Source organism: Calonectris borealis, chromosome 2, assembly GCF_964195595.1.
Source record: "Calonectris borealis chromosome 2, bCalBor7.hap1.2, whole genome shotgun sequence".
Classification (NCBI taxonomy): Eukaryota; Metazoa; Chordata; class Aves; order Procellariiformes; family Procellariidae; genus Calonectris; species Calonectris borealis.
In genome coordinates this window covers 116,588,164-116,608,454 of record NC_134313.1, presented here as the reverse complement: position 1 = coordinate 116,608,454, position 20,291 = coordinate 116,588,164, and the positions used below count along the sequence as shown (strand labels likewise).

At 37.0% G+C, this 20,291-nt stretch overlaps 1 protein-coding gene across 1 annotated transcript in view; it reads right to left on the bottom strand.

Moving 5' to 3' along the window:
• Window positions 1-4,064: 4,064 nt before the first annotated feature.
• AVL9 (AVL9 cell migration associated) overlaps window positions 4,065-20,291 on the bottom strand; it is a 42,093-nt gene continuing 25,866 nt past the window's right edge. The window contains exons 9-16 of the mRNA XM_075143042.1: window positions 19,196-19,265; window positions 18,010-18,557; window positions 15,025-15,159; window positions 14,169-14,388; window positions 12,642-12,759; window positions 11,659-11,712; window positions 9,582-9,670; window positions 4,065-8,731 (exon numbers count right to left, since the gene is read on the bottom strand). Of these exons, the coding sequence (XP_074999143.1) occupies window positions 8,637-8,731; window positions 9,582-9,670; window positions 11,659-11,712; window positions 12,642-12,759; window positions 14,169-14,388; window positions 15,025-15,159; window positions 18,010-18,557; window positions 19,196-19,265 (1,329 nt within the window). The 3' untranslated portion in view covers window positions 4,065-8,636. The remainder of the gene's footprint in view (window positions 8,732-9,581; window positions 9,671-11,658; window positions 11,713-12,641; window positions 12,760-14,168; window positions 14,389-15,024; window positions 15,160-18,009; window positions 18,558-19,195; window positions 19,266-20,291) is intronic.

Sequence of the window (20,291 nt, the reverse complement as noted above, 5' to 3'; positions counted from 1 at the left end):
GAGACATGTATGTTAGTTGACTGTGCTTACTGCTCAGGGAAAGCTGGAAATTAGGTATTGAAGTCAAACTGAGGATTATATAGCACTTGAATCCCTCACTATGATTTTTGTAAATCAGCATTTCTCCCATCATGGGACAAATTCTGCTCTACTGAAAGTGAAGAACAACAGACATTAAGGAGGTAATGAGGAATCTTTTCCATAAGCTCAGAAGATGGGAGACCTATTTTCAGTCTTTAATATCAAGAGCAAATTTATTTACTCCATTGTCCAGACTGTCACTGACTTTTCCTTATTTTCTTTTTTCTTATTCCAATAAATACAATTACAGCTTTCAACAAAGACGACACCTATATATTTTTGTGGATTTACAAAGTTTCATCTTTACAATTATTAAAGGTTTTGACTGGAAAAGGGACTTGAGATAAACCTGCCTTATATAAAACTCTAATGCTTTGGCATTTTGTATCATGTAAGGATTTATGGGACCCAGAATAATGATGGCTCCAACAGAAAGAGGCAAGCTACTGATTTTTTTTATGAAGGTGACATAACATGTTTGCCCTTACCATTACATCAACTTTTTTTTTTTTTAAAACACCTGAATTGCTTAGATAAGAGCGGAAAAGTGACTCAGGGGATCCTGCTGATAGGTCTGTTGATACTGCTTTCATGTAGTCTGGGACATGCGGTTCCAAGCCTGTTCAAGGGGGTATACATTAAAAGAAAAACAGTGATACTGCTTTATCATGCAATTTGGAGAATCGCATACCTCAGGCAAAAATATGAGTGGTATCCTAGAAACTCGAGCCTGAATGGACTGCTCAGTTCTGTGGGTTGTTCTCATGTTAGCCTACTGTATCATTAGGCTTTAGGACAAGCCTATGTTCTTCAAGTGTAGATATCGATAGCTAATGAAGGAGCACATTGTTCTGTTACTGAGAACTTTCAAAGCGAGTTTAAAATCTTACATGTAGTTTCTTACCAAAGGGGGAAAAAAAAGAGAGGTAAATTTGAATAGGAAATAGGCGACTAAACTGCAGTGGCTGTAAGTCACAGTTGCCTCACAGAACCTGGAAGAACTGTCCTTGATTTTATCAATTTAGGAACATCTTTTAAAATACAGATGGTCTACAGGACTTCCTGCTAGTCTGCATTTTTAATCTATTATTTTTATATTGTTTCTAGATATTATCTGCATTTTTTGTATTTTATATGGTCTAAGATGATATAATACCTTATTTAATAAATTATTATTAATAATACAGTACTTAAAGACAAGACTAGTCAAGTGTTAAACAGTTCTCTAGTGACTCTGTTACAGACATACTTACTATTAGTTCACTTACTTATACAACTAGTTGCTGCAGGCAGTATTCAACCCCAAAGGAAAACACAGCTGGCAAATGCTATTCTCAAGGCTAAATTCTTTCCTTGCATAATTTGAGAAGGAAACTGTGCAGGCAAAGCGTTGTCATGCGCCTGGAAATGGTCACTAGTGGCAGAATTAGGGAAAGACTTCTGTGGGAACAAAGACAACAGCTGAAAAAAATGCAGTTCTCATTTCATAAATAGAGCAAACATGATTAAAGCCTTCACAAAGTTCTAAACTAGTATCTTACTACAAAGCTTCAGCCTAATACTAGCCTATTCAACCTGTACTTGGCTTTGAAGTACATTTACATACAAGTTTCAATGAATCAACTTTGTATGTCCTCAAGCTTTGCTATATTTGCAAAGAGTTTGCTTCTTTTCTACTTTAAGTTAGTCCTACATATTTTCAGTTCCCCCTACCTGAAGTAATAAAAAGAAGCGATCTGGCCTCTGCTAATTTTTAATGCATCCACTCATTTTTACAGTTGTTTAAATACATGCCTAATTGCAAGTTTAATTTTTGTTCTAAGGGGACCAGTCACACCTAGGGCAGTGAATTGTGTCAAGCTTTACAGAGAACAGGATCAGATGGATAGTTAACTTGGGGGGGAAATAATTTGGCAAAATTCTAAACATTATTTTTTTAAGATTGAAAGCACTGCCTGGTTTGAAGCACTGCTTTTCACAGCATTTCTCATTTCACTTCTCGATGCTTCTGTTAAGATGCACCAGCACCTGCCACACTGCAGCACAGCTAAGGAACACCTGTGCACAAACCTGCAGACCATTGAGCTTATTAGCAGGCTAGTGTTCTTCCTCCTGTGTTTCCCATTTACAGCTACCTTCAAATTGTCTTCTCTTTTTGGATCTGGATTTCTACATGAAAGGAGCTTTAATTTAGGCAGACTCTGAAGTAGGCTCGCCCTTAAAACCAGTTTCTTTCCACTTCATGCTCAACATTAGCCAGACAAAGTTCTGTTTAGTTCCACTCCAGAATTATTTAAAATATCTCCCTCCTACATCATTTATCATGAGTACCATTCAGCAAGGCAGAGTTCTTACTCATTGAGCTTACAGCCTGGAGGAGGAGTACTAGCAGACTGAATAAAATGCAGGGATCACTCATGATGCCGGGAGGCAGTCTACATGAAATCTGTACATCTTCACACACCTCCCAGGTTCCAGTATGGAAGAGGTTGGTAAACAGCCTGAACCAGCAGGTGAGAGCAAGATCTGGGTCAGTACTGAGTTGCAGAAACTTTGACATGGAAGAAAGGACTAATGGAGAAGATGGGACAGCATGAAGGTGAAACACAGTAATGGAAGTATCTCTCTCTGTTCTCCCCTCCTGCTCTAAAAACACATAGCTCTTCTGTGTCCTGGTCTAACTTGTGACACTAGATACCTTTGTTTCAGCAAAGAAAGGGTTTAAGCACTGTACATACACCACTACTGAAGTGCTGAAGTATGACTGGTCACCTGAAACATTACGTGACTTCATCTCTTAAAATAGTAGACTGTACTGAATACATACATGCACTCCTAGGGACCTCCACTGCGTTAATATGACCAAAGAGCCAGTAAACAGGACAATAAAAAGTACTAAAAAGCTAGTGACGTAACGCAGACCTTAAAGTCTATTCAGATTATGTGCTAAACATCAAGCGAAATCTTGATGCTGAAGTTTTATTTGGAAAGTGCAAGAGGTATGGCTAGCTGATTTAACTTTGAGCGCATGTTTTTACTGAAGAGAAAAAAAATTAGTTAAGAAACAAGTTCCACGATACTCTTCAGCCAGCTCTTTGGCACAGCATTACACACGTCAAAACACATATACACACAATTTATTAGGAGCAGCAAAGGTCAGTAACCACAGGTTGTATTAGGCAGTACATTAAGCTCAGCGTTATTTTTTGCCACTCTCTGGTATGCCTGAACTTTTAAATTCTCCGCTGTGTTTCTGTGTGCATTTCATAGTCTCCGAATTCAGAGAAGAGAGACCAATTGAGTTTGCTTCTTCAGTATCTTCCATCTGTTTCATACAGTATGCAAGTGATGTTATTCACCATATTGTTTTTAAGACAACAAAAATATCCTACAACTACCTTCATTTTAGATAACTGTTCTTCCTTCAGTCCACACATTCTTACTTGATCTTCTTTATGCTCACCTGATCTAGAAAGCACTGCTACTTTCTTGGTGATCTAGATTAAAACGAGAAGATTTTGTAGGTGTTCTGTGCTACTATTGAGGCAAATAGTAATTATGCTTTCATCAGTATTGGTAAATACAGGCAGGGAAGTAACAAAAGTCTTATTTTCTATCAGTTGCTTTTGGAATAGTACTACAACAGGAGCAATGTACGATTAAACAATTTCGAACCTATATAGAAGGACTCAACAAAACGGCTAGACTTCCAAGTTCCATCACAACCAAGATTAAGCCACCTGTGTACAGATGTTGTGCACATATGTCAACTTATGGGGAATAAAGTAATCTGAGTAAGGTTCACTAACCGATAGAAGTGATCCATCTCCATATTTTTTTTAATGAATTCAAACACTACTTCTAATATTTGATAAAGAATGGGGTCAAGACCAGAAACATCACAGAACTAAAGCTCTGTGCCTGCTTTTTTAAGTCAGTCTCTCCTCTACTATAGTATTAAAGACTCAAAACACCATGAAGCAATTTGTCATACATCTTTAATCATAGTACAATAATGTATTGTTTCTGCCTTTAATGACTTCTCTCCAAGTTGCCCTTTTAAATGAAAACTAAATACGTGCAAGAAAGTAAAATTACACTGCATAAACAACATGATATAAATTTATCTTTCAGTGTGTTTGAACAACTATTCGCATACAGTCAGAAAAACTTTAACAAGTTTTAGAGAATTGCAACCGTTTTCTAGCCATACGCTACACGTAATTCACATCTGAATGTTATTCAAGGCAGTTACGTTTCCTCCTACTGGAAACAGTAATTTACCAAATCATTCCCGACTAGGTACAGTGGCAGTTACAGTAGAATTTTTAAAGTTTTAAAATAAACCTTTAGTGAATAGCTCACTATGGCAGAGAGTTGGATGTGCAGCAATTAATATACTCGGCAACCCCGTTTTGACTAGATGTCACAATCCACATTAACTATGTATATTTTGAAGCTAAATCTAGATTAAAATTTTACAGTTGTACCTAAAGTTCTTACTGATGTAAGAGAGGTCTGTGACCTACTGAAGACTTTAATCAATTTACAGTGAGCAGTACCCAATAGGGAATAAAAAGTCACACTAGAGGATCCTCTTGTCCTAAATTTGCAAAAGCAACATCCACAATCAGTTTAAATGGAAGACAAATTTCAAAAAGACTGCCAGTGTATTACAAGCAGCTACCAATATCAAAAACAGATGCCTGCAAGTGTCTTCCAGTGGGATTAATTTCTTAAAATAATACAGCTTTTTGAGCAGACAGAGCTTTAAACCGGCTGGATGTATTTATTTTTCAAGCAGCACAAGAAAAATCAAATACATTACTTGTATGTTCAATTATCAAGCAACAGTTTCTATGTTTAAAAACTGCATTCACACCTTCACTTTTACAATTAAATACTGCCACATTAGTTTCTCTGCTTAGTAATAATTTCTATGGAAATCAGAAGCTTGCTTAGGCAAAATACTGAATTTAATTACAAAGGTGCTTAAGACAGATGTACAAGGTCAAACAAGGGCAATGTACTGGAACACTGATCTAAAAATGGTAATTACATTGTGATATTTGAAGAAACTGGTGTCAGATGTGCACAGGAATTAAGGTTATGACATGAAAATGACTGATGAAAATCGCTGAACATTTTAGTCAAATGAAATACTAGGTCAACAATACTTAGGCTTGCGGGGGTTTTGGGACTTGTATCTTATATCTATGCTCAACAGGCAGTTCCTCAAATGCTGGCACATACAAAAAGCAAAGGTCGATGCCTTTGATGCTAGAAAGTTGAGAGGTGCGCTATTGTATTACCTATAAGTCAGTTCATGCTGCACATTGACAGCCAGAAATACCTTTGCAATATACGTCATGACAGAGCCGTAACAATAGCTTCACAGTTGACTCATTAGAGGCACCAATTCATTTAGGACTCAGTGTTTCTTGCAGTGCAGAAATGGATGTCAGGGTCTTTGAAATGGAAGTTGACTGCCTAAATCTTTCGAATAAGTAATAATGCTTGCACTGGAAATTTTAAAACAGAGGGGAGGAAAATAACTTGCATTTGCATTGGATTTAACTAAAGAGGTTACAACCATTAAATTAAGAAGAGGACTACATGAGCTCAGACAAACCTCAGTGGCTGCATGCCTTCCTACAGCCCACAAGTAAGTTTAAGCAAATGTCAAAGAGAAAACATAGATGTTAATGAAGACCACATATTATGAAGATCACTTCATCTCCACCCACTGCCTGAGTCTTAATCACTGTATGGGTTTAAATCACAGCCTACTTGCTAGCAGGATGCCAGTTCTTAAAAAGATTGAAAATGAATACAAGTTTCTTATTCTATCATTCATAAAGAAAGGAAAATACTCTTAAACAGGTTGTATGTTTGGCTCCACAACAGAGACAGCTGGGACAGTGGGAAAAAGACTGCAGAGAACGATCTCTCTGGTCTTTTTGCCCATAAGAGAAATACTGTGAAGTATCATAACAGAGTCCCTGTATAAAGCAGCAAGCAGCTGTGCATCAGCTTAGCACTGCAGAGAACACCTCATTCTGCCTCTCCTCAGATCAATCTACCAAAAAAAAAAAAAAAAAGTCAGCTTTCTAATATCCCTGGGCCAGCGAGGGAGTCTGTGGGAGTAAGGGGAATGCAGAGAGCTAACAAATCAGCTATACAAATTTGGGGCACAGGAGAATTCTACAGAAGAAACTCAGGTGAGGAGGTGACAAAGACAGGGATATTGAAAAGGGATCCTTGAAGGTCCTGTTTCTATACCTTGTACATGTAAATACCAACCACTTGCCTGGCTCCTAAAACTCACCATTGTGAGCTCCTAAGCCTAAATTTACCTAGTGTGCCTTAGGTTGCTGAAGTTAGTTTTAAGGTGCTTAAATCCTTTATGCACCTTTATAGAGTCTTCACTACAACATGAAGCCTGACCACTTAAATCCCAGACAGCAGATAGTATGTTAGCCATTTCACAAAAGCAAGTGATTATTTTAGATTATTTTCTTATCTGCATGCTGAATCAGAAAGCTCTAGACTCATCATGAATAAATGCAGCCCTAGTCTTATTTCACCAGAGCTCTTCCTGCATATCAAGTATTACTTAGTCTTTGAAAAGATATAAATGTCTATTACAGAGTTGTGGAATAAACCAGAAAAGGGTATCAGTTTTAGGCAATACACAAATACACACAGAGACCAGGAGCAATAGTTGCAGTTCTACAGATACATTTTACTTCTATGTCAGAAGCAGTAGATTAGTAGAGCTTTAGGGGCCTTTTTTGCCCTTCTCAAACGAAACTACTCAAACTAGCTCTATGCTCTCAGGTTTTCCACGGCCATTCTATCTCGTTTGTCCTGGAAAAAAATTGATGAAGGCTTTAAACCACATCCTGTGTTTTCGAATTGCTGTTTGAAGCAATAAAACTGAAAACTAAGTTGTTGGACAGTAACTTCGCGAAACAAGTGTGGCTTTTCTATTAGCTTTTCAAATGCACCTAAAGAAATTAGAACTTCATTTCTTAAAACAAATTACATTCAAGCTTTCTTGTTATCTCTTGTACAGCTGCTGTATTTTATTTGAGGAATAGAAGAAATAACCATGACTTGAAATCTTGGCCCCAGAAAAGAACATGGCAAAATGCTGACAGATACTGATGAGGCAATAAACTAAGAGCCTTTTACTACAGAAAGTTGGAACAGTTGATAATGTAATGTAGAAAATGTTAACAGCTATCATGTGGGGATGTTAGAAGGCATATAGAGGCACACACATTGCAAGAACCAGGAAATAATCTCTCTCGGAATCAGGAAATATAGGAAGTGGAATATGCTTGCATACAGAAGACACCGCATGCATGTTACATATGAAATACAGCATTATGCCACATCTTTTCATATAAACTATTATATTTCTTCACACAAGGATACGAACTGAGCCGTTTCAGTTACTCTCTCAATTGTAGTGTTGCTTTCTGTATGAAAAAAGTAGTTATCCAAACAGAACATTCCCTGAGTCGACACAGAAAAATCGATATAGCTGATTTTTGTTTGGAAGAGACTTCATAACTTCACTGGCAAAAAAAGAAAAAGCCATGCAGAGTTTGCCGCTGTGCTAGTTTTAGGCGGTTTTAGTACTTTGTATTCATATGTATGTAACTACATTGATGGTGTAATTACATCCTAATAGAGCAAGACTTCACAAAACTGCCTATGATCCAATCCCAATTGGGGAGAATTGTTTTGTAATACTTTTCCTGAGGAGATCTCTCCAACTGGAATCCCATTCACGTCCCAGGGTAAAAACACAGCCAAAATATATGCAAAGTTATGAAGGCCTACTGCATAACATCAAGAAAATACTGATTTTGCAACTGTGACACAGATTTGGGGACACAAAGAGAGCTAGAGACAGATTAATGCAACAACCTGTACATGGCTACAGAGGAGAAAGGGAAAAAACCCTTAAGTCAGCCACAGTCTTAGTCTACAACCCTGCCGATTCTAGTTTGCAGCTGAAAGCGAAGAAGTTCCACCTGGCTTGAAACCCTTTAAGGATTTCCACCGTTTACTTTTTGCAGAGACGCTCTCAAACCCAACATGAAAGAGAAATCGGTATTTATACTCCACTTATTTCTAACAAGAATTCACAAACATTTGGCTATTTGGATTGAAAAATATAACTAGTTTACATAAATATTTTCAACATCCAAGAAAATGTACAAATCTAAAGTCAAACATGTTTGGCTTGCAACAAGCCCTGTTTGCTAATGTCTTTATAAAGGCTCAGTTTTAAAGAAAAGTAGTCATTTTAAATACAACTAATATACTGCAAATGCCATCTCATTGTATGGAGACACTCACCGTTTTTCTATAGTTCTAGTGAAACTGAGCGATAACATTCCATGTCTGCTTGCAAGCAACATATACTTGTTCTGGTCCTGGGTAGTTAATCTCCACTCCTATGTTTTGGAGCGGTCTTTTTACAGCTCAGAGAAAGCATTGCACCTGAAATATTCAGCAGCATTTTGCAAAACCATCATTTAGTCCCCGAGGCTTTGGGTTGACTGCGTAAAAGTGGAAAACCACGATGACATAGCTGATTTCGCACTTGTGAAGGCTCCTCCAACTGATTGGCCTGCATTACAAAACAAAAGAAAGAAAGTCAATAGTGTAGTGTTATCATTACTAAACTACTACAAAGATTAAAAAAGAAAAAAAAAATAATCACACAATCAGTTGTTCAATTTGGGATTTAAAATCCAAGTCCAGAGTCTATATCAGAAAGCATTCAAAGAACTTGAAGACAGTAGCTCAGTAGCAACAGCCTATGTTGTCCTTTGCCCTGGAAGGCTTGCTAGACTTAGGGCCGAAAGGCGCTCCTTGCCAGAGTCTACAACTGCAAAAAGAGTAGTAAGACTCCAGTGGAACAGAAGAGGAAGCTAAACAATTTTTGGCAAAGCTACTGCAGAACGGCTATCAGATTCTTCAACAGGTGAACTCACATTATCACACGCTGCAAGACGACAATGTTCAAGTGCAATAAGTGCTTTTCCAGAAAACTACAGACCATTGCAAAACTTGCAGAAACTGACACAAGGTCCTCCTCCGATTTCAACCAGCTCTGGATAGTTGCAGTCAAAATGATAGAAAAATGAGAACAGCTCAATGCAGAAGGTGATGTTGTGGCCTTTAGCATTTCCACATTACATAAAAGCTTTTCCCTGGACAGCTCTCTTCCCATGTTCATCTCCAGCCCACACTGGAAAAGGAATTTACACTGATTTCTTTGGCCTAGCTGTTTCTCTTTCCACTATTATGCAATACACAGGGCCTCAATCAGCAGCCTTACCCCTCAAAATGTTGCTCTGTTTTGTATGTATGTTATAAAGTACACTTGGATTAAAACAGAATGTAACTAAGATTTAGGATGCTCCTTCAAATAAGATACGGTTTAGATGCAAGCTGGTTTTAAATAAATTTCTTACCTACAGCTTTTCCAGTTTGTACAACATTTCGGCTAGTAGAAACCATCACATTTCCAATCTTCTTTCCACGTTCACTGTTTTGCACAGAGCTAAACAAGAGATATACTGAAGACTCTTAGTTGACTGACTTCCTATTACTTCCAGGTGTAAATAAAATACTTAGTTAAAATACATATCAATACACACGCAGATTTATATAGCATATATATATATACGTTTTTTATATGATCAAGCCCATAATTCCTGCATGCATCTTATCCACACAGATCAGTTAGGCAAGCTTCTCAGAGAAAGAAAAGATGCTGTCAGCAAGACAGGAATCAAAACGCCCAATGGTTCATTCTTATACCACACACTTTATACCTTTCCTAAATGTTTACCAAAACGCATTTATATTCTAAATTACAAAGTCAGATTTGCAGTAGTTTTGAGAAATTTTAGCCCTAATATATAAGCTTTAAACAAAACAGTAAGTGTTACTGATCAGTCATTATTCTTTTTTCTAAGAAGTTTACTTTGTATCTTGCTCTAAGATTAGATTTGTGATCACGTACAGTTTATACTTATGCTTTTGTTAAAGAAATGCAAAAAGACAACAGACTAGCATCATTTGGAAAGGAAAGTAAAAAAGCAATCAGTTCTACTGCACAAGTGTGATCACTTGAAAATAATCTCATTTAGTTTTAAATTGTAACATTCAAGTTCACATTTTGGGCTCTGCAAACCCATTTATGTAAAAGTTAACACCACAACATGACACATTCTTTTCCCACTTTCAAAATCTTCAGTGTAGATGCAAAAAGAATAGAGTACACCAAGAACAAGTTTAGGCTCAGTTTGCAAAAGCAAGTCTTTTTGATGAGTATCTGATAGCAAAGTCGCATCTGGAGAATAAAGGCACTGTTGTAAAAATATTTATTATTAGAGACACACCAAGAACTGCTGGTCCTTTTACATTGGTTTCAGGCTACTCAGAAGAGTTAGTATCTCCCCTTTCAAACACAAAAATAGGGCAAGTAAAAGATTATAGACACCTCCACATCTTTCAAATTAAATCTTTCTACAAAAACCATCAATTAATCGTAACAGCTGCTATCAGCATGCACCTTATTGAAGGCAATTACCTTGAGATAAATCTTGATTCATTTGCATTCTCAATCGCCATCATGGAAATTTAATCTGTCATTGGTCATCAAAAGCAACAAAAAGATTCAGCGGTCTGAAGTCTGAACCTTTTTATTCCTCAAGCTATTCTGTTAGCATGTGTTTTAAGTCTACTCACACTGCACTGAAAATAGTGATCTACAGTCAAGGCAGGTGCAGAATCAGCAGCATGTACATATGGCTGATTTACAGGCATCTTAAAGAACCAGTCTTTGATGTTGTATGGTCAACATAGCTAAGTGAGAAAACAACCTATTTTGCTTGGTGCATAAACAAGACAAGATAGTTAACTGCAACTCCAGGACTGAATTCTGGCTTCAGTTAGAGCTGAACAGCTACGGGAACAACAATCACCACTGAGTTTTAGACTTGAATGCTACAGGGAAGAGCTGAGACCAACTTAAAGTTCAGTTGAGTTGGGTGCAATAAGAGATAATGTAAAGCTCATTTTAATCTTCTAAACTGAAGAAACTGATCCATGTCTCAGTACATATACAGTGAACTTCGAGAGTTTTAGAACAATGCTGTATTAAAAAGCAGCTAATTTTAAAAGAGCTGTTTTCTCCTAATAATGAGACTTAAAGTCAACATACAGAAAAACACTGATAAAAGTTTTAACAGCTTTAGTTTACAATTCAAAAGTAAGTACACAAAAACATTATAATTGCAATGCAAAAAACAGGGCCATAAAGTCCAACACAAAATAGTGCATTAGCACTGTTTTTCCCTATTTCAGGCAAACGTTCCATCTTTAGATGTGGTGATGTTTTGCAAGAGAATGTTCAGTATAGTTTCATGTACATGGCCAATTTAAATCATTATTTTGTTTAGTTCATCATAACAACAGTCATACACTTACTAATATTTGACCACACTTTAAAAAAAAATGCAAATCAAAGTACTATATACTTACTGTGACAATCTTAACTTAACATCTGATACAGAGTACTGTCCCTGGAATGGGTGGCTAGAAGAGGAGGAAAAACCCGAGAAAACATTAAGTATTTATTTTTTCACAATGAATCCATATCACACAATTATTAGTTGTATTCCTCTCTGTGGCTTACAAAAAACCCCCATCTTTTGTAGATATACTACTATATCACTTTACAGAAGGCTAAGTCCCAGTGACTATTCAACCTTAGATTTCTCATGAATTACCTGTAAGGTGCCTTCTATTTACAGACCAGATATTAACGGTCTTTTCACACTAAGACAAAGGCACCTCCTTCTAGCAACACATTTGCTCCTCCTAGAGCAAATAAAAAAGAAAAAAGATCCTTTAAGTAGACCACAAGAGCTTTGTAGGTCTACATAAACACCTTCTTCAGACTACAGCAGCTGACAAAACAAAAGAACACAAAACTCCCTGCAGTACAGTAATAACCCATGCTAAACAAAACACATGCACAGCCAACAGTGTTACCAATTATCTAATCTTTGAGTGAAAATACACATAAAACAATCCAAAGTATAGAAGATGCAACATAAAACAGCCAGCTCCCCACTATCCCCATCAATGATAACCCTGAACACAGCTATTCCCTGGACACCTGGAAGCAATTAATAAAAAGCAGAACCATCTGAGGACAATTCCTGAGGAATGACAAACTTTCTATAGCTGGGGACAGCCAACAATCAACTTGAACAAGTTTCACTTCTCCTGACTCTGGATATATTTTTCCTCATAAAACTATAGCCCAGAATTAGAATAAGGTATGGAAGAACAGAAATACTTGGCTTCTGTACTTACAGAATAGAGCCCCAAAGTTTCACCCTCAGGGCTTTATAGCAGGAACAAGGGGAACGCTGTAATTCTGCAGAACAGTGTGTCTGACTACACATACTAGGAGCTTAAAAAAAAAAAAAAAAAAAAAAAAAGAAATGGTTCCTTACCTAGAATTTACCTCCGCAAGAGCTGGATGCTTGTTGCTATTCCATACTCTGTAGTTGTGGGTATTTTTCCAGGCTGCTACAAATGCTGTTCCAAAGTCTGACAAAGTCTTTTCATTGTCTGATAAATTAAAATAAAGATGAGAATTTGCAGCAATTCATTAGAGATGTAATACAAGACAAATTACTTTTTTTCTTGTAAAGAAAAATAAAAATTTTCCAGGCTCTTATCAAATCAAAGACAATTAAAACTCTAGTACTAAGAACTGGGCACTTTAAAATGAAAATAATAAAACATTTCTGAAGTGTCCCAAATACACAAAGCCAGGAGGGTTAAAAAAAGAAAAGAAAGAAAAGAAAAAAAAGCTTAAAAAAATACTTTTCTTATTTTTAATTCATTTATAAAGTTCTAAGTAAAGAGCTCAACTGGAAAAAAAAAGTCATCTAAACATAGGCCTCTTGACTTATTCTCTAGGCAAAGTCAGGAAAGGGGAGAGAATGGCCACGTAGCAACTAAGAACAAAAACATCACTTGCATTGGTCTTGCCCACTGGGCTTTGCTGTACTATGTTATTACTCATTCAAATTTAGTAAAGCCCAAATCCACTCCAAAACTGCAGGATGAACTACTGTGGAACAAACTTGTAACAACATCATCCCCTTTAAAAGACAGAAGAGTATAGGAAATAATTTTAGAAGCAGCCAGTGAAGTAGTATGAATTTCCAGAAAACTCTGACATTTCATATCAACCAGGTAATCATAAAATAGTAATGTTGTCAGATAAAGAACTTAGCATCTTCCAGACTTTAAAATCAAGTTCTCAATCCCATGTTATCTCACAAATACCACAGAACATAATCTGAATAGAGAATAATCATGATGAGAATGAAGTTAACGGGGTCAGTGCTGGGCAAACTAAACATTTTCCACAAATAAACCAGTGACTTTTTTAGTTACATTCATGCACAAAAGCCTGGAACATAGAGAATTCCCTCTGAGTTAAGACAAAAAATGTTGAGCTCCAGAAAACAGAAGCTGATAAAGCCTCTAAATGACACTTTTCACTTTCCCTTAAGTAGGGAGTCCCTACTTAAGACCATGGCAGGAAGGGAAAAGAGATGGAACAGCCTAGTAAAACTTCCTGAAGACAGCCACTTAACTTCATGTCTCCTTGTATCCAACTAGTTCCCCTAAACTAACTTCAGGTTGCAATAGGGTTTGTAAGACAACCAAGTTTGTAAGTCTCATCATATATGGGGTTTCAGGTACTTCTACTTATGAGGAAAGCTTAATTAAATCAAGGAGAAGGAGACAGTCAAAGAAGAAAGTGTCTGTAAGGCTGTGAAGTAAGAATTAATAATAAGCTTGACAAGGAATAACAACGATAGCCAAGGACAACCGAAAAAGCAGCCTAAAATGAAATGTTAGGCAGAGGAATACCCAATGATAGGCCACACGTTTAACGCAACAGAGCAAATGCCTATTACACCCACCCTCATTTCAGGCCCTAGACAAGGTATCTGTTCTACCTGGTTGCAGCACAGCAGCAAGCAGTGCATGAAGATAAGCACTGAACTGAGCCCTGATCCACTCATCTCCTCCTTCCCATCCAGTGCCATCAAGGAACACATCATCTCTGTTCTCAGTTACATGCTTCACCAAGTAATCTGCAAATCTTAGGTCAGCAGTTGTTGGGTTCAGGATCTTACGGAGTTCTGGATCGTGGATTTGTACGTGAGCATCTTCTATCTGTTTGAAATAATTCCAAGGGCAAACGTTTATCTAAATAAAACTGCTTATATATACTACTATATATTGCTACCTAAATCTAAACCTACGGTCCCCCAAAATATCAAGAACAAACAAATGGCCAAATAAATAACGAATTAACTGTTCTCAGAAAGTCAGATACTGCTCTGATATAACCAGAATCTGATCATCTTCCTGGCACATAGTAAAAGCTGCTTATTTGACAGGATTTGGCAGGGGAAGTTGCGTGCTTACATGTATTTTCCTAGAGGCTCTTTGATTATCACTTCAATTTAAGCTGGTTACCTTATTATAAAGTTACGAAAAAAGCCCATGACATGAAAAGTAAAATTACACCAGCCACAAAACAAAAATTTAAGAAGTGTCCAGCAAATTCAAATATTGGATATAAGAATATACAAAAAAACATGTATTAGTTTTGCACAGCTTATCTAATCCTATTGTAATAAATGATACAAATGTAATAAACTTCTGCATTTAAGAATTTATTTCATAGGAAAGCAATTCAAAATTTGGGCATGAATGTGAAACTTAAAAGCTATATTTAAAATGCATCTTCTCTTTCCCCCGCCCCCCTCTCTCTAGTTCAAGAAGTTCAAATGCAAAGATTCATACTTCCACAATTGCATCACTCAGATGTTTCTGCTGTCGGAACAGGATATTGGTGGCTCCTGCAACAAAGCCACGGACTGCTACATCTGACAGGAGATGATGCTGCTGCAGTGCCATGTATGGCAAACAAAGGTACCCCTAAAGTAACAGACATATTTAGAGGATTAACATAAGGCCAAAATAAAAAAAAAGTCTATATTCAGAGTTTTTCCTAATAAAAGCCAGCACATTCCACCCAGAACAAACCTTAGTTTTTACAATTTCGGCCACAATTATCTATTGTTTTGCTTCATTACTTCTGCAAAGCAAAGCAACTGGATTCCACATGAATTAAATTTTTCAAGAGGTTGTGTTGCCATTCAGTCTCAGGACTGAAACTGAAATACAATGCAAAGGACAGGAATCAAATGTGTCTATAAGGCAACAGAATAAGCAGTATAAAACAAGAGTGAGGTCTCAGGTCAGTTCAGAGACAAGAAGTCAATGGAGATAAAGATTCACCTCTCCACTTGCACACCATGATATCTTCTGGTGGTCCTGAGGCACATAATGCAGGAAAGCTACAGACTGCTATCCACATTTTGTAGGTGGAGATTTCCAGGCTCCAGAGATAACAATCAATGTCTGATAAGCACATGCCTGCCCACTTTAAGAAAGAGCAGGAGAGAAAGCAATATGGCTCTTTAGCCACTCCATACTTGTAAGTTAATCTAGTATCCTTCATTCCAATTAAAAAAAAACAAAACCCAAACATTTTGAAAAAAGGCTCTCAGGTAAGTAAGTCATTGAGAGATCGTTGAGAAGCAGCTGTAGGTATTGTAATTTTCTTTTTAAATATAGGATCAGCATACCTCTGAAGTCCAATACTGAAGTGTAATTCCAGCTGTTCAATTGCATAAAGCACAAAGTAATTTATTCACTAGTAGAAACCCAGAAGGGCTAACAGCGTACTGGACAGAAACAAAGAGCACATGCACTTTATCACACAGTATGTGGTAATTGGAAACACACAGAAGAAAGGAGCACAACTATTCCCTGTTGTTATACTAGACACAGGTATGGCTTTCCAGATGACAAGCACTTATCAGTTGAAAACAAACAGCCTGTGTCAAAGGAACAAAAGTGCTTTGAGAGGAATCACCAACCTAAAACGGAAAATTTTCAAAAAATAATGGCTTAAGAAGCTGGCAAAGGAAGGTTTAATTACTGTATACTGAAGTAGCAAAGTCTTGGAAATCTTTCACCATTTAAAGTATCAAGTGTCAGCTCCCAAATTTACATTTGTCTGTAAGTATATCAACTTCTATTTCCGTGAACATTTTCCATTCTTTTTAAGACTGCAAATGAATTGAGTATTAGATCTTACAGAACTAAAAGAAACAAGTATCACAACCTGTTTTTCCTTATACTCAGGTCTACTTGGATAATGTATTATGCCATCTGGCAAAATCTCCTCCCATTCAAATTTGTCAGATTTATTAGTCTTTCCATGGCATGGAATAAAACAACCCCGAGATGAGAGCTCTAAAAGAGATTTAAACTTTTCAGTAAGTGGTTAAACTATAACTTCAAATCACATTTCTCTGATAACTTAAGAGATGTAAAGCCTTTTCTGCTTTAATTGCATTGGATGAACTCAAATGACAAGTGCCTTTGTGGAACGGAAGGTAAACATGTAGAAACTGTCAGCTTCCTTAAAATTGTTTACTTTTCCATTTTATGATCTTAGTAGCAAACTAAGTTTGCAGTCGTAGGCCCCCTTATAAATTATTTTCTTCTTGCTTTCAATCTAGTATTTTCAACAGAACTAGACTAAATACAATTTACAAGCTATTCTTTTCATTAGGGAGACCATAAGGACAAATACCAGACTGCAGATCTTTGTTGAAAAAGCATTTCTAACAGTGACGTGAGGCAGTACAGGGCAATGACATTTGAGCTGCTCACTTGGCCCACATAGCGCACCATTTCCAATGAAAGTTACTGTGAGAAGCTCAAACACAATCATCAAATACAATCTTCTGCAAGGAAATGCAAATAAGCACCTCCAAAGGAAGAAATCTCACTTTGAACCTCATCAGCTTGAGAAAATAAATCTGAATCTTCTACTTTCTGGGCAAATGTTAATCTAAAAGGTTATTACATTAAAACCAAAACAAATGTATTATATCACTTCTTTTACTGACAAAAGTACCTTTAAAAGGGACGCATTTTCTCTATTTTTTATGGAAACCAGCCCTAGTAAATGTATTGCTTGTTATCTGACAATGCCCATCAGAGTTCTTAGAGAGACTGTGGAACACTTGGAGTTCACTTAGGCATCAGTGCAAGCTTAAAATTCAGCAGCCAGCACCATGCACAGGGAAAGAGCCACAGACAACCAGGAAGAGTTATCACGTAAAGAAGGGTGAAATTATAAATATATATATTTATATTTTGTGTGTGTGTATATATATATACACACACACATTTATATACACATTTTGTGCATATATACACGCATACAAATTTATAAATACATATATGTATAAAAATTAAAAGAGGAAAACATAGGCTTAGGTGTCAGCTAAGACATAGCTTTCAGAATCTTAGTTTAGATTAAGGTATCTAAACACTTCTTAAGTACTCTGATCTTGCCCGATACAGGTTAGATCAACAATTTTTCGGAGTAAAAGAAAACAGTAGTTACTGATACACAGCATTTATTAGCCACAGTGGGGTTGCAGGTTACCATCATGTAGAATTGCAAACAGTATGTAAGTATACATATGAAAGAAAAGTGGAATGCACATGTGCGTGCGCACACCCCTCTCAGACGTGCACTCATGCTTTCCACCTGCCTATGAACACAGTCACTTGCCAGAGACTGTACTTACATGTTTTGTTGCACCCTACTGTCCATTTGGAGTTGGGTAACCAAAATTATTAGCCACTTCTGAAAAACAGATGTCTTTATGAGTTACCAGGTATGACGAACAACATGTTTACCTTTGTAAAAATAGCCAACGGCATACCATACTGGTCCTCTTCCAACCCAGATATCAGTCCTGGAACAAGCACCGTGTGTCCTGTATTTGCTTGGGGCTGCACAGTGATTGGAAGGCTTTCTGAGCTCATGCCTTCGCTCGGAATATTTTCAGCCTGTTCTGATGCTGTATTTTCACGTTCTCCTTCTTTCAAATTAGACTCCTCCAAAATGCTAGGTTCTAAGGTCTCCCAGTCACTTTCAGAGGATGCTGGAGAAGTGCGGGAAGGAACCTTCAAGCGCTGCACAGTACTATTGGAGGACTGAGCTCCATTGCAAGTCTTCTCTGACTGGGAGAAAGGCACATTTGCTTTTTGACCTTCCAGTGAATGGTTTCCTGACATCTTCCTGCCTCCCTTTCCCATTCTTAAGTTTGTATTTGAAGTATCAGCAGCAGACACAGAAACATAGTCATCTAATCGTGGTGTATTTTCCTGCAAGCCAGCATCCTCTGATATGCTCTTTCTTGGTCTATACTGTGAGCAGTCAGTAAGACCATGTTCAATCATACCTGGAAAGTGATAGCATGCATGAGTATCAGCATCTCAATAGTAATTCAAGTGACTTTTGTTAAAGAAAATGAACAAAGTGCTCTTGTGTGCATAGTGGAAATCACAAATTTTAAAACACTACTTGGAGGGGGGGACCATGTGCGTTAAAAAAAAAACCCAAACAAAACCCACACTTCCTCTCCCAAAGAATCTGCCCCAACTTTTTTGCTTTGAGAAGACTGGTTAGAAGCTAAGAATTAGCAAGGTTAGGGGTTTTGGTTTTGTTTGGGTTTTTTTTTTTCCTTTCTTCTTTTCTTGAAGAGCGCAAATAGAAGGAAGAGAGAGGTTTGTATTTTTGTTTTTTAAGGAACTTGACAGGAACATGTGACTTATTCAGGGTCCCATCTTTGTTACCCACAGGCAATAGAGAAGATCCATTGGCTCCAATTAAGCACAAGAAATAACCCATAGAGTGCAAGTAGTAAGTATTAGGAGATGTGTACATAGTACATGGACATGCATACAAGTCACCCATTTTTCAGGCAACATACCAACATAGCTCTATTGTCACGGAAGTTGTTTTCCAAATGAAACAGTACAGCCAGTCTCAGTTATCACCAGAAAGCATATAAAAAGAAGTCCAAACTTCTCTTCTTACCAGGAAAGAGTGACAGGACAGTCATCAGAGCTCCCACCAATCTATTTACTGGAGAAATATAAAACAGCACCTGGTGGCAGAAGGGAGAGGGGTGGGGGGAAGAGAGCATGCAAGAGAGGAAAGGGGAATTAGGGAGAAGAGAATGAGAAAAATAAAATTACACTTAAGCATGACAAAGATAGAACACATGCAAACTATTCAAGGCATTGCTTTTTATGTTATTTTAGAAAGTCTGCTTACCAACAAAAGTTCTTACAACACTTCAAAGTAAATATTTAAATGTCTATTGTACCCTTATGTTTTATAATATTTGTAATATATATGTTTTATATATACACATGTGTGTAATATATACTTGTCAATCATTCAGATTTTTCTGTCAGTCATTCAGATTTTTTTCCTAAATTGATCCAGTTACTGAAGGACTGACAGAAAAAAGTTGTTACTGGCATGCCGCATAAATTCTTGTTCATTTGTGGTACATTTAAATCTCTGTTATAAATCAAAGAGGCCAAATAATCTCCATTCCGGAATTCTGACAAAAACCTATGCAAAAATGTCTCTTCTAAGAAAATATATTAAGTATATGTAGACAAATGAAAAATAGGATAAATGCAGCATGCATTTATTACAGGTATCTTCCTATGATCAAAAAAAAGACTTTTTGGAAACAGAAGACATGACTGATACTAACTTTGGTAAAGCACTTAAGGCATAATATGGGAAAACAGAATCTCCTTAATTGAATCAGAGAGACTGGGATTAGTAAATTAGTTAGGAATTCAAAAGGGGGGTGTCAAAGGCTAGCAATGAAAGAAGAAACACAAGGCAGATTGAATATTACTACTGAAGTTCCTCCAAGACAGGCCTTCAGGGAGTAGGAAAAAAAAAAACACCACCCAAAACACAACAACCCAAAACCAAAAAAATCTCATGAAGATCAGCTTGTTTAACAATGCCATTTTTACATCCTCAAGCAGCACAATACTAGTAAAAAATACATTAGCATTACAAGGAATCAACAATGCAAAGGAATATAGAATAATCTAACCTGATGACTTTGCAGGTCAGTTTAATAGGAATATGATGAAATTAA